Genomic DNA, 14,878 nt, shown 5'->3' on the forward strand with positions numbered 1-14,878 from the left:
ACCTGCTGAATGCCCTGAGGCCCAGCCCCCTAGGGCCCTGTGTTTCCAGGAAGCTGTGGGGCTTCAGTGGGTGCAGGAAGAGAGAAGAAGGCCTGGCCCTCGGTCTGGGGCGGGAGTCTTTGATTCCCTGTGCCATCATCAAGGACACTAGTAACTGCCCCCCAAGTGCCCTGTAGGTCTGAGGGGATCCTGGGCGGTCCCCTACCCACAATTCGGCCCCAGGCCCTGCCAGGCACCCCAATGTGGGTGGTGCAGAGAAATGCCCCTAAGGGTGGATGTGACGAAACCTCAGTGTCGCCAGCTTCTGGGGGGCTGTGGGACCCTACCACGCAGAGAAGCTGCCCAGCTGGAAGGCAGAAGCTCAGCTGCTCACGCCCCGGCCCCTTCCCCTGGCTCTCGCAGCACACTGCCGGACTCTCCCCCAGACTCGGGCTCCGAGGCCTACTCCCCTCAGCAGGTGAATGGTGAGTCCAGCGGGCACCGCCCTCCTGCTCCAGGGTTTGGGCAAGTAGTTGGGGCGGCCTTATCAGGGAGGTAGGGGAGGAGGGAGGGGGCCAGCGGCTGCCCAACGGGCTGAGATTATCGCTGGTCAAATACTCCCTGGCGCTTGGCTATTGTTTCCCCACGGGCGGGTGGGGAGCCTGGCCCTGCCTCTGAGCAAGTATCCCCGCGGTGATGCCACCCGCCTGCCCGCCTGCGCCATCATGGACGCACCCTTCGGCGGTAAGTGGGTGGCTGGGGAAGGCCGTGGGTGCAGCCTGGGTGCAGGCTTCCCAGGCCGGGCCCACCTCACCTTAGAGGGTGCTCAGGGGTGCCCTGGCCCCCAGGTGGCCAAGAGCAGAACCACCGCGGGAGCAGGCTCCCCGCAGTCCGGATTGGGGTCAAGAGTTCTGTTTATCTTACCAAAAACATCCCTGGAATGCCTCCTGGGGAACAAAGGGAGCTGGGGCCTCCCCGCTCAGGCTGGGGGGCTGGCCCCTGAGAGCCCAGAAGAGGGACTGCCTGCCGGAGGGGGGAGCACTGGGCAGGCCTGGGCTGGGGGTCTCCGGAGACGCCTTCCTGAGGCCCAGAGGAGGAGCAGGCCTCAGAGGAGATGGGGACGGAGGGGGACCTTTAGATTTGGGTTGGATTCTCCTGCCCCAGCCTGGGGGCAGGAGGTGGCTAGGATGAGGTGAAAGGCTGCCCCTCCTTGGGCAGGTTTGTGCCTCCCTGCCCAGGCCTCTAGTAGGTGGCTGACCAATGGCCCTCCCACCTAGGGTAGATGGGGGGCAGCCCCCGGGCTTGGCTCAGGACGGGGTGGAAGCAGGAGACTCTGCCTTGGGGAGGACGGTGCCCAGGAGCCTGAGTGAGGTTGGTCTCAGATGCCTGCTCCCCCATCTCTCCTGCAGAGCCCCATCTCCTGCGCACGATAACCCCTGAGACGCTGTGCCACGTGGGAGTGCCCTCCCGCCTGGAGCATCCGCCCCCACCTCCAGCCCACTTGCCAGGCCCCCCGCCACCCCCACCACCCCCACCTCACTACCCTGTCCTGCAGCGGGATCTGTACATGAAGGCCGAGCCCCCGATCCCCCCCTACGCTGCCATGGGGCAGGGGCTGGTGCCCACTGATCTTCACCACACCCAGCAGTCCCAGATGCTGCACCAGCTCCTGCAGCAGCACGGAGCTGAGTAAGACGTGGGTGGCTGGCTCCCTGGGGTGGGAAGGTGGGGTACAGGGACCAGGGTGGGCAGGGCGGCGGGCAGGCCAGAGAGGGAGGTAGGGACCGGGATGCACCCAGGGAGGGCAGAAGGCTGTGCAGGGCAGATGGGGGTAACATATTTACACATGTTTACCCAGCAATACCTTGAGGGGTTTACAGCCATGGCTAATTGCTCACAACTACCTTATCTGGTGGGCACAGGTAGGTAAACTGAGGCTCTGATGGGGGAAATGTCCCATCCAGATCATGAGCCAGGGGCAGAGCCAGGACTGGGCCTGGGGCTGTGCCCTTACCCAGACCCCAGTGATTTTGCAGCTGTCTCATGGAACCCTCAGGTTTCTGAGGAGTCTTCTTCCTAGACCCAAGCCCCCCACTCTGACTCAACCTGCACGATTGTCTTTTCATCTGTTTTACATGTGGAGATTCCATGAAAGGTTTAGTTCAAAGGAAGTTTCTGCTGTCAAAACATTTTGTAAACCAGAAGGGGAAGGAGTGCCGTGCAGTCCCCTTTAAACTCCCCACCCCAGGAAGCTCCCCTTCCCTGGTTTTTGTGGCCCAGGCCCTCTGTGGCTTGTTTCTGATCACAGGGCCTGCTCTCCATAGAGCCCCCACTATAAAGGGTGACCTTGAGTGTGACACTGCAGGCAGGGACAAACTCATTCATTCCTCAAGCGATTGCTGTGATTCTGTGAGCCAGCCCTGTTGCTGGGCATGATGGAGACACCAAGTCAGGTGTGACTCCTGTCCACAGTCTGGGGGAAGCGAAGAGTGACAGAAGCAGAAAATGACAGCACGGAGCAATGGGGAGTAGGAGGAGGCAAAGCCTGAGGGCTTCCTTAAGGAGGTGTCCTCTGGGCGGGGCACATCCTGGCCCAAACAGGCTAGAGAGGGGAGAGAGGTGGATACTACCCAGTGGGAGGGGCTCGGGGAGAGCCAGCCCCCACGGCGCACACTTCTGTTTCCCCAGGCTCCCTACACACCCATCCAAGAAGAGGAAGCACTCCGAATCCCCCCCCAGCACCCTCAATGCCCAGATGCTGAATGGAATGATCAAACAGGAGCCTGGGACCGTGACAGCCCTGCCTCTGCACCCCACTCGAGCCCCATCGCCACCCTGGCCTCCCCAGGGTCCGCTCTCCCCGGGCCCTGGTTCCTTGCCTCTCAGCATTGCCCGTGTCCAGACACCGCCTTGGCACCCGCCAGGTGCCCCCTCCCCAGGTACATGGCTGGCCAACTCTTCAAGGTGGGGTGTGGGACCCAAGGTGCAGGGCCCACATGGGCGTTCCCTCCCTCCAGGCCTCCTGCAGGACAGTGACAGCCTCAGTGGCTCCTACCTGGACCCCAACTACCAGTCCATCAAGTGGCAGCCTCATCAGCAGAACAAGTGGGCGACCCTGTACGATGCTAACTACAAGGAGCTGTGAGTGCCCTACAACACTCCCCACTCCTCCAGGCCCCCCCATCTTGGGATGCCCCAGCCCAGGACCCCATCAAGGTCCTGGAGCAGGGCCTGGGAGCACTCATTTCACAGAAGAGCAAACAGGCTCAGGGAAGAGCCAGGACTGGCACTCAGGGCTCCTGACTCCTAGGCCAGCCCCAGGCCTCCCTGAGAAGGTGATGACTGCCAGGGAGGGGCAGCTGGGAACCAAGTCAGGGAGAAGTGGGCAGATGGGTGTTTTTTCCCCCGGCTCCTCCTTCCCCACCTCCTCCCTCTGCATTCCAGGAAGGTAGCCGGAAGCTGAGCCCAAGCTGGGCCCTCCCGGCAGCCCCCTCCCTAGAGGGAGGGAGGAGGGGCTGGGGAGGATCCTCTCAGAGGCTGCCTGAGCATTCCTAGCACCCCCTCAACACCCAGATGGCTCCATCTTTCCAGGCCGCAGGCCGGGAGCCCTGTGGGGACCACTCCCCTGGCTCACCCAGAAGGCCAGTGGGCGGGTGACAGGGTAACTGTGGATATTGCCAGGCCTGGGCCAGTGGATTAGACCAGCTGCATGGAGTTGGGTGCTCCAGGCTTTGGGGGAATTCTTAGCCAGCAGTCCCAGGCCTGGGGGCGTCTGGCTGCTGGGGTGGCTGAAGGGTCCCATGAAGTCCTGCCAGGTGGGGGTGCAGTCGTATGGCACTCCAGCCTCTCTGGCATGGGGAGGAAACCCCTTACTCTTACTGCCATACTCTTTGGGCCACCCTTGCCACCCCAGGCCCCAAGGCCAGGAAGCTTGGCAGCTGCAGCCCCGGAAGTGGCCCAGGCACTTCCTGGGTGCTTTGCTAGGTCAGGCAGGTGGGTGGAGCTCCAGGAGGGAAGAGGTGGTGAGCCCAGGCCTTTGGCAACACTGGCCAGGCCCAGAGGCCTCTTCCCACAAGTTTGGAAGCATTCTCCCTGCCCAGCTTCCTCCAGGCCAGCACTGGGCACTCCTGTGACCACTCTTGTGCCTGGGGACCTGAGTGAGGGTGCGCTAAGCCACAGGCCAACAGTTGCTCTTTTTTTTTTTTTTTTTTTTTTTTTTTGAGACAGGGTCTTGCTCTGTTGCCCAGGCTGGAGTGCAATGGCATGATCTCTGCTCACTGCAACCTCCGCCTCCTGGGTTCAAGCAATTCTCCTGCCTCAGCCTCCCAAGTAGCTGGGACTACAGGCGGCTGATTTTTGTATTTTTAGTAGAGGCGGGGTTTCACCATGTTGGCCAGGCTGGTCTCAAACTCTTGACCTCATGATCTGCCTGCCCTGGCCTCCCAAAGTGCTGGGATTACAGGCGTGAGCCACCGCACCTGGCCCAGTTGCTCTTTTTACTGTCAACTAGAGGTGTCTCAAAGGGGCCAAACATGGGACACTAAACCCAGCAACAGATGGGCAAACTGAGGCTGAGTCTGAGGGAGAGTCCAGGAGTGCCCCTTCCCTCCCCAGGCAGACGGAGGGAGTAGGAATGAGGAGGGAGTGGGAATGAGGGCATCTGCGGGCTTGAGCAAGCCGGTGGGCAGGGGCTGGGTCTGCAGCAGAGCAGGCGCCTGGTTCCACCGTTTCCAGGGCAACTAGCTGTCAGGCGCTGTGAGGCTCTGCAGACACAGTCCCTCTCGGGTGAGTGAGGGGGCTTCAGGCAGCCTTCTGGGAAGGAGCCGAGTGTGGGGAGGGCAGTCAAGCCCTCCCCCACTCAGGAGTTCCCTCCAGTCTGGTGGGCCTCAGGGTCTGGCCCTGCTTCCCCCATCACCAGGACGGGGCGGTGGCCTAAGGCATGGGGTATAGGAGAGAATGTTGTCTGAGGAGTTTGCAGCCCTGTACTAGAATCCTCTCCGGGACTCAGTTTCCATTTCTCAGGAGTGGGGGCAGCCGCATTGGTGGTTTGAGGATGCAGGGGTGTGGTGTGGGAAATAGTTTTGGAACCCAGCAGGTGGGAGGAACCGATGTTCCAGGCCCGGCTCTGGGGCCTCAGGGGAGTGCCCTCACCCGCCCCCCCAGGCCCATGCTCACTTACCGCGTGGATGCGGACAAGGGCTTCAACTTTTCGGTGGGCGACGACGCCTTTGTGTGCCAGAAGAAGAACCACTTCCAGGTGACAGTGTACATCGGCATGCTGGGCGAGCCCAAGTACGTCAAGACGCCCGAGGGCCTCAAGCCCCTCGACTGCTTCTATCTGAAGCTGCACGGAGTGAAGGCAAGTTTGGAGCTCAGCAAGGAAGGGAGGGCAGGAGGGCCCTTTGGGGGCACTGAAAGACCCCAGAAAAAGCAAGTGTTGGCTGGATGCTGTGGCTCACGCCTGTAATCCCAGCACTTTGGGAGTCAGGCAGATCACTTGAGGTCAGGAGTTCAAGACCAGCCTGGCCAACATGGTGAAACCCTATCTATACTAAAAATACAAAAATTAGCCAGGTGTGGTAGTACGGGCCTGTAATCTCAGCTACTTGGGAGGCTGAGGCAGGCAGGAAAATCCTTTGAACCCGGGAGGCGGAGGTTGTAGGGGGCTGAGATCACGCCACTGCACTCCAGCCTGGCAACAGAGCGGGACTTCATCTCAAAAAAAAAAAAAAAAAAAAAGCAAGCATCTGTGTGCGTGTGTGTGTGTATGTGTGTGTAAACTCCCCCCCTGCTACTGCCACCCCGCCCTCCCGCCTTTTATCCCTGTGCCTGCCCCTCAGCCTGCCTCCCCCTTGCCCTGCGCCTGCCTCCCTCTTGTTGGGCTCATCAACCTGCCTCCCTGCCTCCCTTTCGCCCTGTGCCTGCCCCTTAAACGTTAGACTCCTCAGCCTGCTTCCCTCTCATTGGGCACCTTACCCTGACTCTGTGCCTCCTTGCCTCCCTGCCTCCCTCTCGCCCCGTTTCCTGCTCCAGCCTGTGATTCCCAAGTCTGCAACCCCAGTCAAGACCCATCTCCTGGGCCCTCTACCAGGTGCCTCAGCTCCAGGTCCCAAACTAAACTCCCTGCACACTTGCCTCCCACCCTGGGCTCCCCTCTCAGGGAATGGGGCGCAGGGCCTTGGTTACCTGAGCCGCAAATCTGGGTCAGGGCCCTCTTTCCCCAACCTCATCATGCATCTGGCCTTGCTATTGCCCTGGAAGATCCCTCTACCTGGTCCGGTCCTCGCCTCTTTCCTGTCCATCCCCTGGTCTGGGTTACCTCCCTTCCTTGTCGGAATGTCCACAGCAGCTGGGACCCCCAACTCCTGCCCCACTTGAGACTCAGGGGGCCACAGCACTCCATATCCTTCCAAGGCCCCCAGTGTCCTCCCAGCAAAGCCCCGGCTTCCAAGCTGTACCACGGGGGCCTTGGGGGCCCTGCCCTCCGCTCCAGCTCTGCCACTTGTGGTACCATCGCAGCCCCCGCCCTCCACCCTGTGGCTCCCTTTGCCTTGGATGCCCTTCCCAACACCCATCCCTCCTCTCCAGGCAGACTCCATGCTGGTCCCCTCCCCAGGGGCCCCTCCCCTAAGACCCATTGGGAGGCACCACAGCACAACCCCAGTAGTGGCTGATTTTGAGTCTATGAGCTCCCTGTGGGCATGGCTGGGTCTGTCGGCTTCGGTGTGATGAGTGAGCCAGGCATGGTACCTTGGCATGGCTCTGCCAGTGCACATGGAGGAGTAGAGGAGACGTGGGTATGGAGAGGATCTGGGGAGTGAGTGGGCCTAGGTGCAAGTGGATGGGCTTGGAGGCTGCTGTGAGGTGTGTGGGTATGGACATGAGGGAGGGTGGGGCTGTGAGTGTGTGTGTGTGTGTGTGAGTGCATATATGCAGAGGTGGGGGGAGCGTGTGGGTGTGGAATGGGGGTGTGGGTGTTTGGGGAGTGACTGCATGCGTAGCTATGCAGAAGTTGGGGGAGTGGTATGCTGTGAGGGGTGAGGAGGGTGTGGGTGTGAAGTAGGGTGTGGGGGGGTGTGACCATGCAGAAGGCATCTGAGCTTGTGGGAATCGCGGCTGAGGGCTGGGTGCTGCCCTGTTTCCTGGTGAGCTCTAGTTGGGCCAGGCCTGGCTGAGAGGGGGCAGGAGGGCAGGACCAGCTGGGTAGCCCCGTCCCGAGGTGCCACTGGCTTCACTCCCCACAGCTGGAGGCCCTGAACCAGTCCATTAACATCGAGCAGTCCCAGTCAGACCGGAGCAAGCGGCCCTTCAACCCGGTCACGTGAGTGTCTGACCCTGTTGGGGGTGGTACCTAGAAGGGTCCACAACTAAAGCTGGCTTGGGAATGGAGGGGCCAGGGAGGTACCCAGGGTGTCCGCCTCACATACGTTGCTGGCCTGGGTGCCCCTCAGTGGCGTGGCTCTTGCAGCCTCCCTCCCTGCCCCTTGAGCACCCTGCCTCTCCTCTGCAGGGTCAATCTGCCCCCTGAGCAGGTCACGAAGGTGACTGTGGGGCGGCTGCACTTCAGCGAGACCACCGCTAACAACATGCGTAAGAAGGGCAAGCCCAACCCCGACCAGAGGTGAGCAGGTGGGGGCCCTGCCCCGGAGCCCCTCCATTTCTGAGGCAGGAAGACACCGCCCTGGGTGGCACACCAGGCACAGAGTCCTACAGGCTGAGCCATTTCACAGATGAGAGACCTGAGATTTAGAGCCCTTCATTGACTTAAGGATGGGAAGAGCAGAAGCCTGGCTTCTGGGTTGAGAAACAGCCCTGGCTTCTTGCTGTGGGCCCTGGGGAATTTCTGCCCCCTGGTGGAGGCTCGGGTTCCTCCTCTGTAGGAGGGGGTGAGATGAACATGCATCTGGCCAGGGAAAGGGTGGCCCTGGGGGTGGGGGCAGGCCATGAGTACTTCTGAGACCCCTGTGTGTCCCAGGTACTTCATGCTGGTGGTGGCCCTCCAGGCTCATGCACAGAACCAGAACTACACGCTGGCCGCCCAGATCTCAGAGCGCATCATTGTGCGGGTGAGAGCCACCTCCTCCCAGGGCGTAGACAGCCCTCCCCAGGACTGGGAGAAACAGCAAGCAGAAGTACCCGGGTACTGAGAGTCAGGAGTGGGCATGCTCATCCTGCTAGGCACTGGGTGTGTGGCTTTGGGCAAAGCTCCCACCCTCTCTGGGCTGCAGGGTCTCCACAGTAAAGCAGGGAGGTGGACGAAGCCTGGTAGCTTCTGGGATCCCACAAGTGACAAAAAGTTGTCACAGTGGGAGGGACAGTTCAAGTTGGGCTTGGTGCAGTGAGAAACCCTGGCTGGAAAGGGAGGGGCTGCTGTGGAGTTTCCCCTGCTCCCAGGGCCCTGCAGGTCCCCTCCCTATCCCCCAGGACTGATCCAGCCCCAACTCGCGGTAGGCCTCCAACCCAGGCCAGTTCGAGAGCGACAGCGATGTGTTGTGGCAGCGGGCACAGGTGCCCGACACCGTCTTCCACCACGGCCGCGTGGGCATCAACACAGACCGGCCGGATGAGGCGCTGGTTGTGCACGGGAATGTCAAGGTCATGGGCTCGCTTATGCACCCCTCCGACCTGCGCGCCAAGGAACACGTGCAGGAGGTGGGGCCGGGCGGGTCCAGAGGCTGGAGCGGGCCGCGGGGGCGGGGCTCCTGGGGAGGGGGCGTGACTACGCGGAAAGGCGGAGCTGCGGGGGAAGGAAGGGAGGGAGGCTGGCCTCGAATCCCGATCTAACGACTCCAGTGGTGGGGTCTCCTCTCCACACTGCAGCCTCCAGGCTGCCGCCCTCCTGGGCTCCGGGGCCTGCTCCGGGACGGCCGCAGGAGGGGTTCGTTCCCGCGCCTGGCTCCCCGCAGGTGGACACCACCGAGCAATTGAAGAGGATCTCGCGCATGCGGCTGGTGCACTATAGATACAAGCCCGAGTTCGCCGCCAGCGCGGGCATCGAGGCCACCGCGCCAGAGACAGGTAGGGACCGGGCTGGTGCGGACTGGGGTCCGGAAACCCAGAAACCTCGGGCCTCAGTGACCTTGCCCCCTGTCACCTGGAAATCCTACTCCTCTTGACTCCCGGAACTGCGCCCCTGGGAATCATGCCTTCTAGAAGTCCCGCCCCTCAGACCTTGGAAAATCGCACCTCTCCAGGTCCCCGGAACCTCGCCCCATTGTCAGTGGAAATCCGAGAATCGCGGCCCAGGGACCCTCGCCCTTCGCGCTAGATGAATCCTACCTTTAACCTGCCAGAATACTACCCACTCGCCCTGGGATCCTTACCCCCAGGAATCCGCCCCACCCCAGCCCAGGAACCTCACACCTGAGCCCTGGAATTGCAATCCTGTGAACACTGGTTCGTGGGATCTCCCTGCTCCAGGGCTCCTTGGAATCCAAATCTCTGGGTTCCAGAACTTCACCCTCTCCAGTCTTGCTCCCACTGTACATTACAAAGCTGTGAGTAGCCCTTTACCACCCCCCCACCCATCTTTGGCTTGTTCCCTGCCCCCAGGTGTCATCGCTCAGGAGGTGAAGGACATCTTGCCTGAGGCTGTGAAAGACACCGGAGACATGGTCTTTGCCAATGGGAAAACCATAGAGAACTTCCTGGTGGTGAACAAGGTCTGTGGGTAGGGGAATGGGAGGGAGCCCAGAGGCAAGGGGGGAGCCAGCTGGGGAACACTCATCACCTCCATAGATACTGGGGGCACTGCAAAGCAGAGGCAGGAGCACCCTCGGCTCTCATGCTGCCTCCAGAGCGCCCTCTGCACCCCACAGGGAAGGGGTGAGTGTTCAAGGAGATGAGTGGGTAGGGATTTGGCCCCTGGAGCCTGTGTGATCAAGGGCAAGAGAAACCCTGCGGAGGGCCATGGCCTTCCACCCCCAGTAAAATGAGGGCGGTAATAGAACTGCACAGACATCCTCGTATGGTTACCTCCAGGCTGAAATACGTGGTTTATTGTGAGGACGTTTGTCACTTACCTGTCCTGAGTCTGGGCGCCAAGGAGGCATGTAATAGGTCTCCACCCCAGCTGAATAGTGAAGTGCTGACATCTGAGACACCAGTCATCCGAGGGGCAGATCCCGGGGCTGCAGCCTTCAGGCTTAGGAAAGGAGAGCTCTGGCAGGGAGTGGGGAGGGCCATTCAGGCAGGTGGGACAGCCCAGGTGAAGGTGCAGAGGTGGAGGTGTTGCTCGGAGACAGGCACAGGAGCTGTGGGAGCCGAGGCTGGATTGGAGGGGCCCGCCCAGGTAGGGAGGCTTTGAGGGCCTCCCAGTGGCCAAGGACAGTGGCCGCCCCTCCTGCCCCCTGATGTCTGGCAGCCTGGGGCTCCCGGGGCTGACTGGGCCCTCTGTGTTGGCCTATGGCCCATGGCCCATGGCAGGAGCGCATCTTCATGGAGAACGTAGGGGCCGTGAAGGAGCTGTGCAAGCTGACAGACAACCTGGAGACGCGCATTGATGAGCTGGAGCGCTGGAGCCACAAGCTGGCCAAGCTGCGGCGGCTCGACAGCCTCAAGTCCACCGGCAGCTCGGGCGCCTTCAGGTAGGGGTGCAGGGTGGGGGAAGGTGAGACCCTTCTTCCCAGGGACACCCCTGATCCTGGCCCTCTTGCTGCAGCCATGCAGGGAGCCAGTTCAGTCGGGCGGGCAGCGTCCCCCACAAGAAGAGGCCCCCCAAGGTGGCCAGCAAGGTAGGGGTGAGCAGGGATGGCAGGCGGGTTGGAAAGGGGGCCTCCCTTGTGGCCTCCCTTTCTGGCTTGCAGTTCTCCAGCCTCACTGCCTCTGGTGCTTCCCTCTCCTTGTGACTCTGTAGCCCTCCCAGCCCCGTTTCTCTTTCTTCTCCCTTTGCCCCCGGGGAAATGGGGCACCCCCTTAACCGCTCCTCCGACCTCCAGCAGAGCCCACTGGGGACAGCCTCAGCCTGGCCCTCTTTGCATTTGCACTTTTCCTCTTGGTCCTCAGTCATCGTCCGTGGTTCCGGACCAGGCCTGCATCAGCCAGCGCTTCCTGCAGGGAACCATCATTGCCCTGGTGGTGGTCATGGCCTTCAGGTGACTTGTCCCCTGGGCTCTCATGGTGGCTGACTAGGGGAGTGGAGCTGCCCAGTGGAGTCAGCTGCCCATGGGCTCAGGCCTGGGGGAAGAGGAGGATGTAGCTTGGGAGATCAGGCAGCTGAGGTCTCGGTGAGGTGGGCCTTTCTGCCTCTTCCCCTCTGGGGTGACCCATTTTGTAGGCATCACCTGGGAGCCCAGCCTCAGGAGCAAGGACCACAGCCTTGTCCTAGAGAGAGGGCACTGGATGGTGGCTCCAGCTCTAACGGTCACCCTTTTCTGTGGCTCCAGCGTGGTGTCCATGTCCACACTGTACGTGCTGAGCCTGCGCACAGAGGAGGACCTGGTAGACACTGATGGGTAGGTTCCTGGAGGCCAAGCCAAGCTGCCAGGCCAGGTGGGGCTTTGGTGGGCAGTCCCAGGTCAGAGAGCCATGAGACTGTCTTCTCTAAAGGAGTTCATCCTTAGCCTCTCAGCCTGCTGGGGTGCTGTGGGGGTCCAGGGAGGGCCTCCTTGGAGGGTGGGCAGCCTTTCCCAGTCCCTGCTGACGCTGATGTTTCTGTCTGGCCTGTTTAGTGCCCCTCCAGGTAGCTGGGCCTGCGAGTCAGGGCTGTCTGAGGGGCTGGGGTTGGAACATGGGGTAGGAGGAAGGAGGGCCAGGGCAGGGCCTTGGGCTCTGTGAGCCCACTGTCACCCCCAGCTCCTGGGGCCACCTCTGACTGTGTCTTCTCTTCTCTCTTCCCCTTTGCCTGTCTCACCCTTTGCCTTTTTGCTGCCCCTTAGCTCTTTTGCCGTGTCCACTTCCTGTCTCCTGGCCCTGCTCCGGCCCCAGCCCCCTGGGGGGAGTGAGGCCTTGTGCCCATGGTACGTGCTGACCAGCGCCCCTCTCCTCTGGCTCCTGCTGCCCCTCTTCCTGCCTCCCTCCCCTCCCTCTCTGCCTCTTCCTGCCCTCCTGCCTCTCCAGGACTGTCAGGCCCTCTCCCCTCAAGCTCTCCCAGCCCCTCTGAGCTCAGCCCATCCTTCCCCAGCAGGTCCAGCCAGAGCTTTGGGACCACGCAGCTCCGACAGTCCCCCTTGACCACTGGGCTACCAGGCATACAGCCCTCTTTGCTGCTGGGTGCGTGTCTGGGCAGGTCTGGGTAGGACAGGGAGGTTGCTATGTTCTGTCTTTGGGGCTTCTCCGGCTCATACAGCCTCTGGCCTCCTCAGTGACCACCAGCCTCACCAGCTCGGCCCCAGGTTCTGCTGTCCGCACCTTGGACATGTGTTCCAGCCACCCCTGCCCTGTCATCTGCTGTTCCTCACCCACCACCAACCCTACCACTGGTCCTAGTCTTGGCCCCAGCTTTAACCCTGGCCATGTTCTCAGCCCAAGTCCCAGCCCCAGCACCAACCGCTCAGGTAAGGCTTTCTGTGGGCTGGGGCTTGGGGTGGGGGCTACCTTCTTAGAGAGAAAGGCCCAAATACTCATTGGTGGGAGGGTCTCCTGGAGCCTAGAACGAGGCTCTGGACAATGACTGAGAAGTTCCCCTGAGAGGACCAAGAGACACATGGGGTTCACTCAGTCTTGTGGGGCCCTAGAGACAGCTGGACAGGAAGAAACCAGCTTCCAGCTTCTTAGCCTGTGCCTGGTTCTATCCACAGGCCCCAGCCAGATGGCCCTTCTGCCAGTCACCAACATCAGAGCCAAGTCCTGGGGTCTTTCAGTCAATGGCATTGGCCACTCCAAGCATCACAAGAGTCTGGAGCCTCTGGCCAGCCCTGCAGTCCCCTTCCCTGGGGGGCAGGGCAAAGCCAAGAACAGTCCCAGCCTTGGTTTCCATGGCCGGGCCCGCCGAGGGGCCCTCCAGTCCAGCGTGGGCCCTGCTGAGCCCACCTGGGCCCAGGGCCAGTCAGGTACTTGCTGCACCCCTGACACTACCCAGCCCAGCCTGGCAAGGCTCACTGGCCAGGGCCCACCTCAGCCCAGTCATGTGACTGTCTGGGTTCAGACTTGTCAGTCAATAGACGTTTGCTGAGCACAGAATCAGGATCAGGAATCAGGCCTGCAGCCTTACATAGATCATCCCATTTAGTCCCCACAGCACTCCTGCACGAAAGGAATTGTTGTTCCTATTGTTCAGCTGAAGAAATGGGATAGAGACTAAGGTGAAGTGACCTGCCCAGGGTTATACAGCCCCTCCGAGGCAGGGCTTGTATTTGATCCCGAGCCTGGCTCCTCCTTCGCCATGCCAGCACCAGGAGGGTGCTATACTGGGTCTCCCCTACTGTTTCCAAAACCTTGGATCTTTGGTTTTAACAAAGCTACAGAACCTTTTATTGTAGTTTTCAAACTGGGTTCCTCTGAGGTACCCTGGGGGCTGCGCTGGGGGCTGCCCTGGGGGTTGAAGGGGAGGCTGGGAGGCTTCCTGGCTTCAACCAGGCAGCTCTGCTCTCACCAACTTTCATTTGATGGATTTTGTGGCTTCAAGAAAAAGAAAGCCTGGAAAATGTGGCTTACAGAGATGGAAATTCAATGTGATGGGGGAACCCCATGGGGGAGATGTTTGCCAGGCACCCGTTTACTGAGCTGCCTGCCACTCTGTGGCTGGCTCTGTACAGGGGACTGGGGGTGATGAAGATGGACATGCCCCTGTCCCCAAAGACCTCACAGAGATGAAAACACAGTGTGATGAAGCTCTGAGGGGACATGCAGGTAGCTTTGGGACTGGGGAGGACACTTAATCCGGACGAAGGTGGGGAGGATCAGGGAAAACTTCTCTGGAGTTGGTGACATTTGAGCTGACTCTTTAAAGGACCTTTGGAATTTGCCCAGAAGGGATGTGGGAAGGGCACCTTCCATCTCGTCTGTATCTGATACCTGTCCTGACCACACAGGGTGTCCTGGATCCTGTTGGGGTCCTTGGGTCCCTGGGTCATGCCTCAGAGCTGAAAACGTACCAGGTCCAGCAAATGTTCAGCGGCCCCAGCTTCCCCCTTCCTGGGTGGATAGTCAGGCAGCAGCAAGACTGTATGTGAACTAGATGAGCAAGAAGTCCTGTCTCCCCCATCTGACTTGTCACACTTCAGTCCCACCCCTACCCAGCCAGCCAGCCTGCAGTCGGTTTGTTCAGGGAGGCTGCGAGGAGCAGCGTGCTGGTAGCGGTGTAATCATCGGCCTCGGGGCAGAGGGGAGCCTGATTTGTGTGATGCTGTCAACACTGCTGATTTCAAGCTACCAGTGTAACTGATGTTTCTGAACCCAGAACTGGGAGAGATGCCCGCAGTCAGGAACACAGGCCTCGAGCGGGCTCCTGCACACCTGGCAGGGGATGTGAAGACCCATCCCTACTTCTGGGTGTTCCAGTTCTTTTGAGGAGGCAGATGTCAGGCTCACGGGAACTGGGTAGTCCTAGGGCTGCTGAGGAAAGGGTGTAGTGTGATGCTGGCCATTGTGGAGATCTGGAAAAAAATAACCTGGAACTTATTCATACTAAGGTGTGAGTGACTGCTTCAAGTCTGGCAAGGAAAGACTTGCCTGCTTCTCATTTGTGTCCTGCCTTGTCACCTTACTCCTGCCCCAACAGCCTCTCTCCTTGCAGAGCCAGTGCCCTCCCTGACCTCCATCCAGGTGCTGGAGAATTCGATGTCCATCACCTCCCAGTACTGTGCTCCAGGGGATGCCTGCAGGTGGGCTGGGCTCCCTCCCCTCACCCAGGGAGGTCCTCAGGTGACATGAGCCCAGGTGGTACAGATCGCCCAGAACTTGCCCTTTCAGGGAGGAGCCTCCCCCATAAGGCAGGGCAGCCCCTTTCCAGGCCTCTGTG

The 14,878-nt window shown here is 60.8% G+C and overlaps 1 protein-coding gene across 6 annotated transcripts in view; it reads left to right on the plus strand.

Annotated features, from left to right (window-relative positions):
* The window catches only part of MYRF (myelin regulatory factor), a 35,895-nt gene that overhangs the window by 16,258 nt on the left and 4,759 nt on the right, over positions 1-14,878 (plus strand). For 2 of the 6 annotated variants that reach the window (XM_034932759.3, XM_055094407.2), the window contains 20 exons: positions 403-464; positions 1,389-1,668; positions 2,668-2,918; positions 2,997-3,120; positions 5,143-5,338; positions 7,224-7,300; positions 7,490-7,600; positions 7,955-8,045; positions 8,431-8,631; positions 8,886-8,997; positions 9,532-9,641; positions 10,405-10,565; positions 10,640-10,712; positions 10,984-11,072; positions 11,364-11,432; positions 11,856-11,936; positions 12,101-12,189; positions 12,282-12,473; positions 12,717-12,968; positions 14,639-14,741. In XM_034932759.3, the coding sequence (XP_034788650.3) occupies positions 403-464; positions 1,389-1,668; positions 2,668-2,918; positions 2,997-3,120; positions 5,143-5,338; positions 7,224-7,300; positions 7,490-7,600; positions 7,955-8,045; positions 8,431-8,631; positions 8,886-8,997; positions 9,532-9,641; positions 10,405-10,565; positions 10,640-10,712; positions 10,984-11,072; positions 11,364-11,432; positions 11,856-11,936; positions 12,101-12,189; positions 12,282-12,473; positions 12,717-12,968; positions 14,639-14,741 (2,724 nt within the window). The remainder of the gene's footprint in view (positions 1-402; positions 465-1,388; positions 1,669-2,667; positions 2,919-2,996; positions 3,121-5,142; positions 5,339-7,223; positions 7,301-7,489; positions 7,601-7,954; positions 8,046-8,430; positions 8,632-8,885; positions 8,998-9,531; positions 9,642-10,404; positions 10,566-10,639; positions 10,713-10,983; positions 11,073-11,363; positions 11,433-11,855; positions 11,937-12,100; positions 12,190-12,281; positions 12,474-12,716; positions 12,969-14,638; positions 14,742-14,878) is intronic. The other 4 variants (XM_034932761.3, XM_003828456.5, XM_034932762.3 and 1 more) reach the window with 4 other exon arrangements.

The sequence above is a fragment of the Pan paniscus genome, chromosome 9 (genome assembly GCF_029289425.2).
Source record: "Pan paniscus chromosome 9, NHGRI_mPanPan1-v2.0_pri, whole genome shotgun sequence".
Classification (NCBI taxonomy): domain Eukaryota; kingdom Metazoa; phylum Chordata; class Mammalia; order Primates; family Hominidae; genus Pan; species Pan paniscus.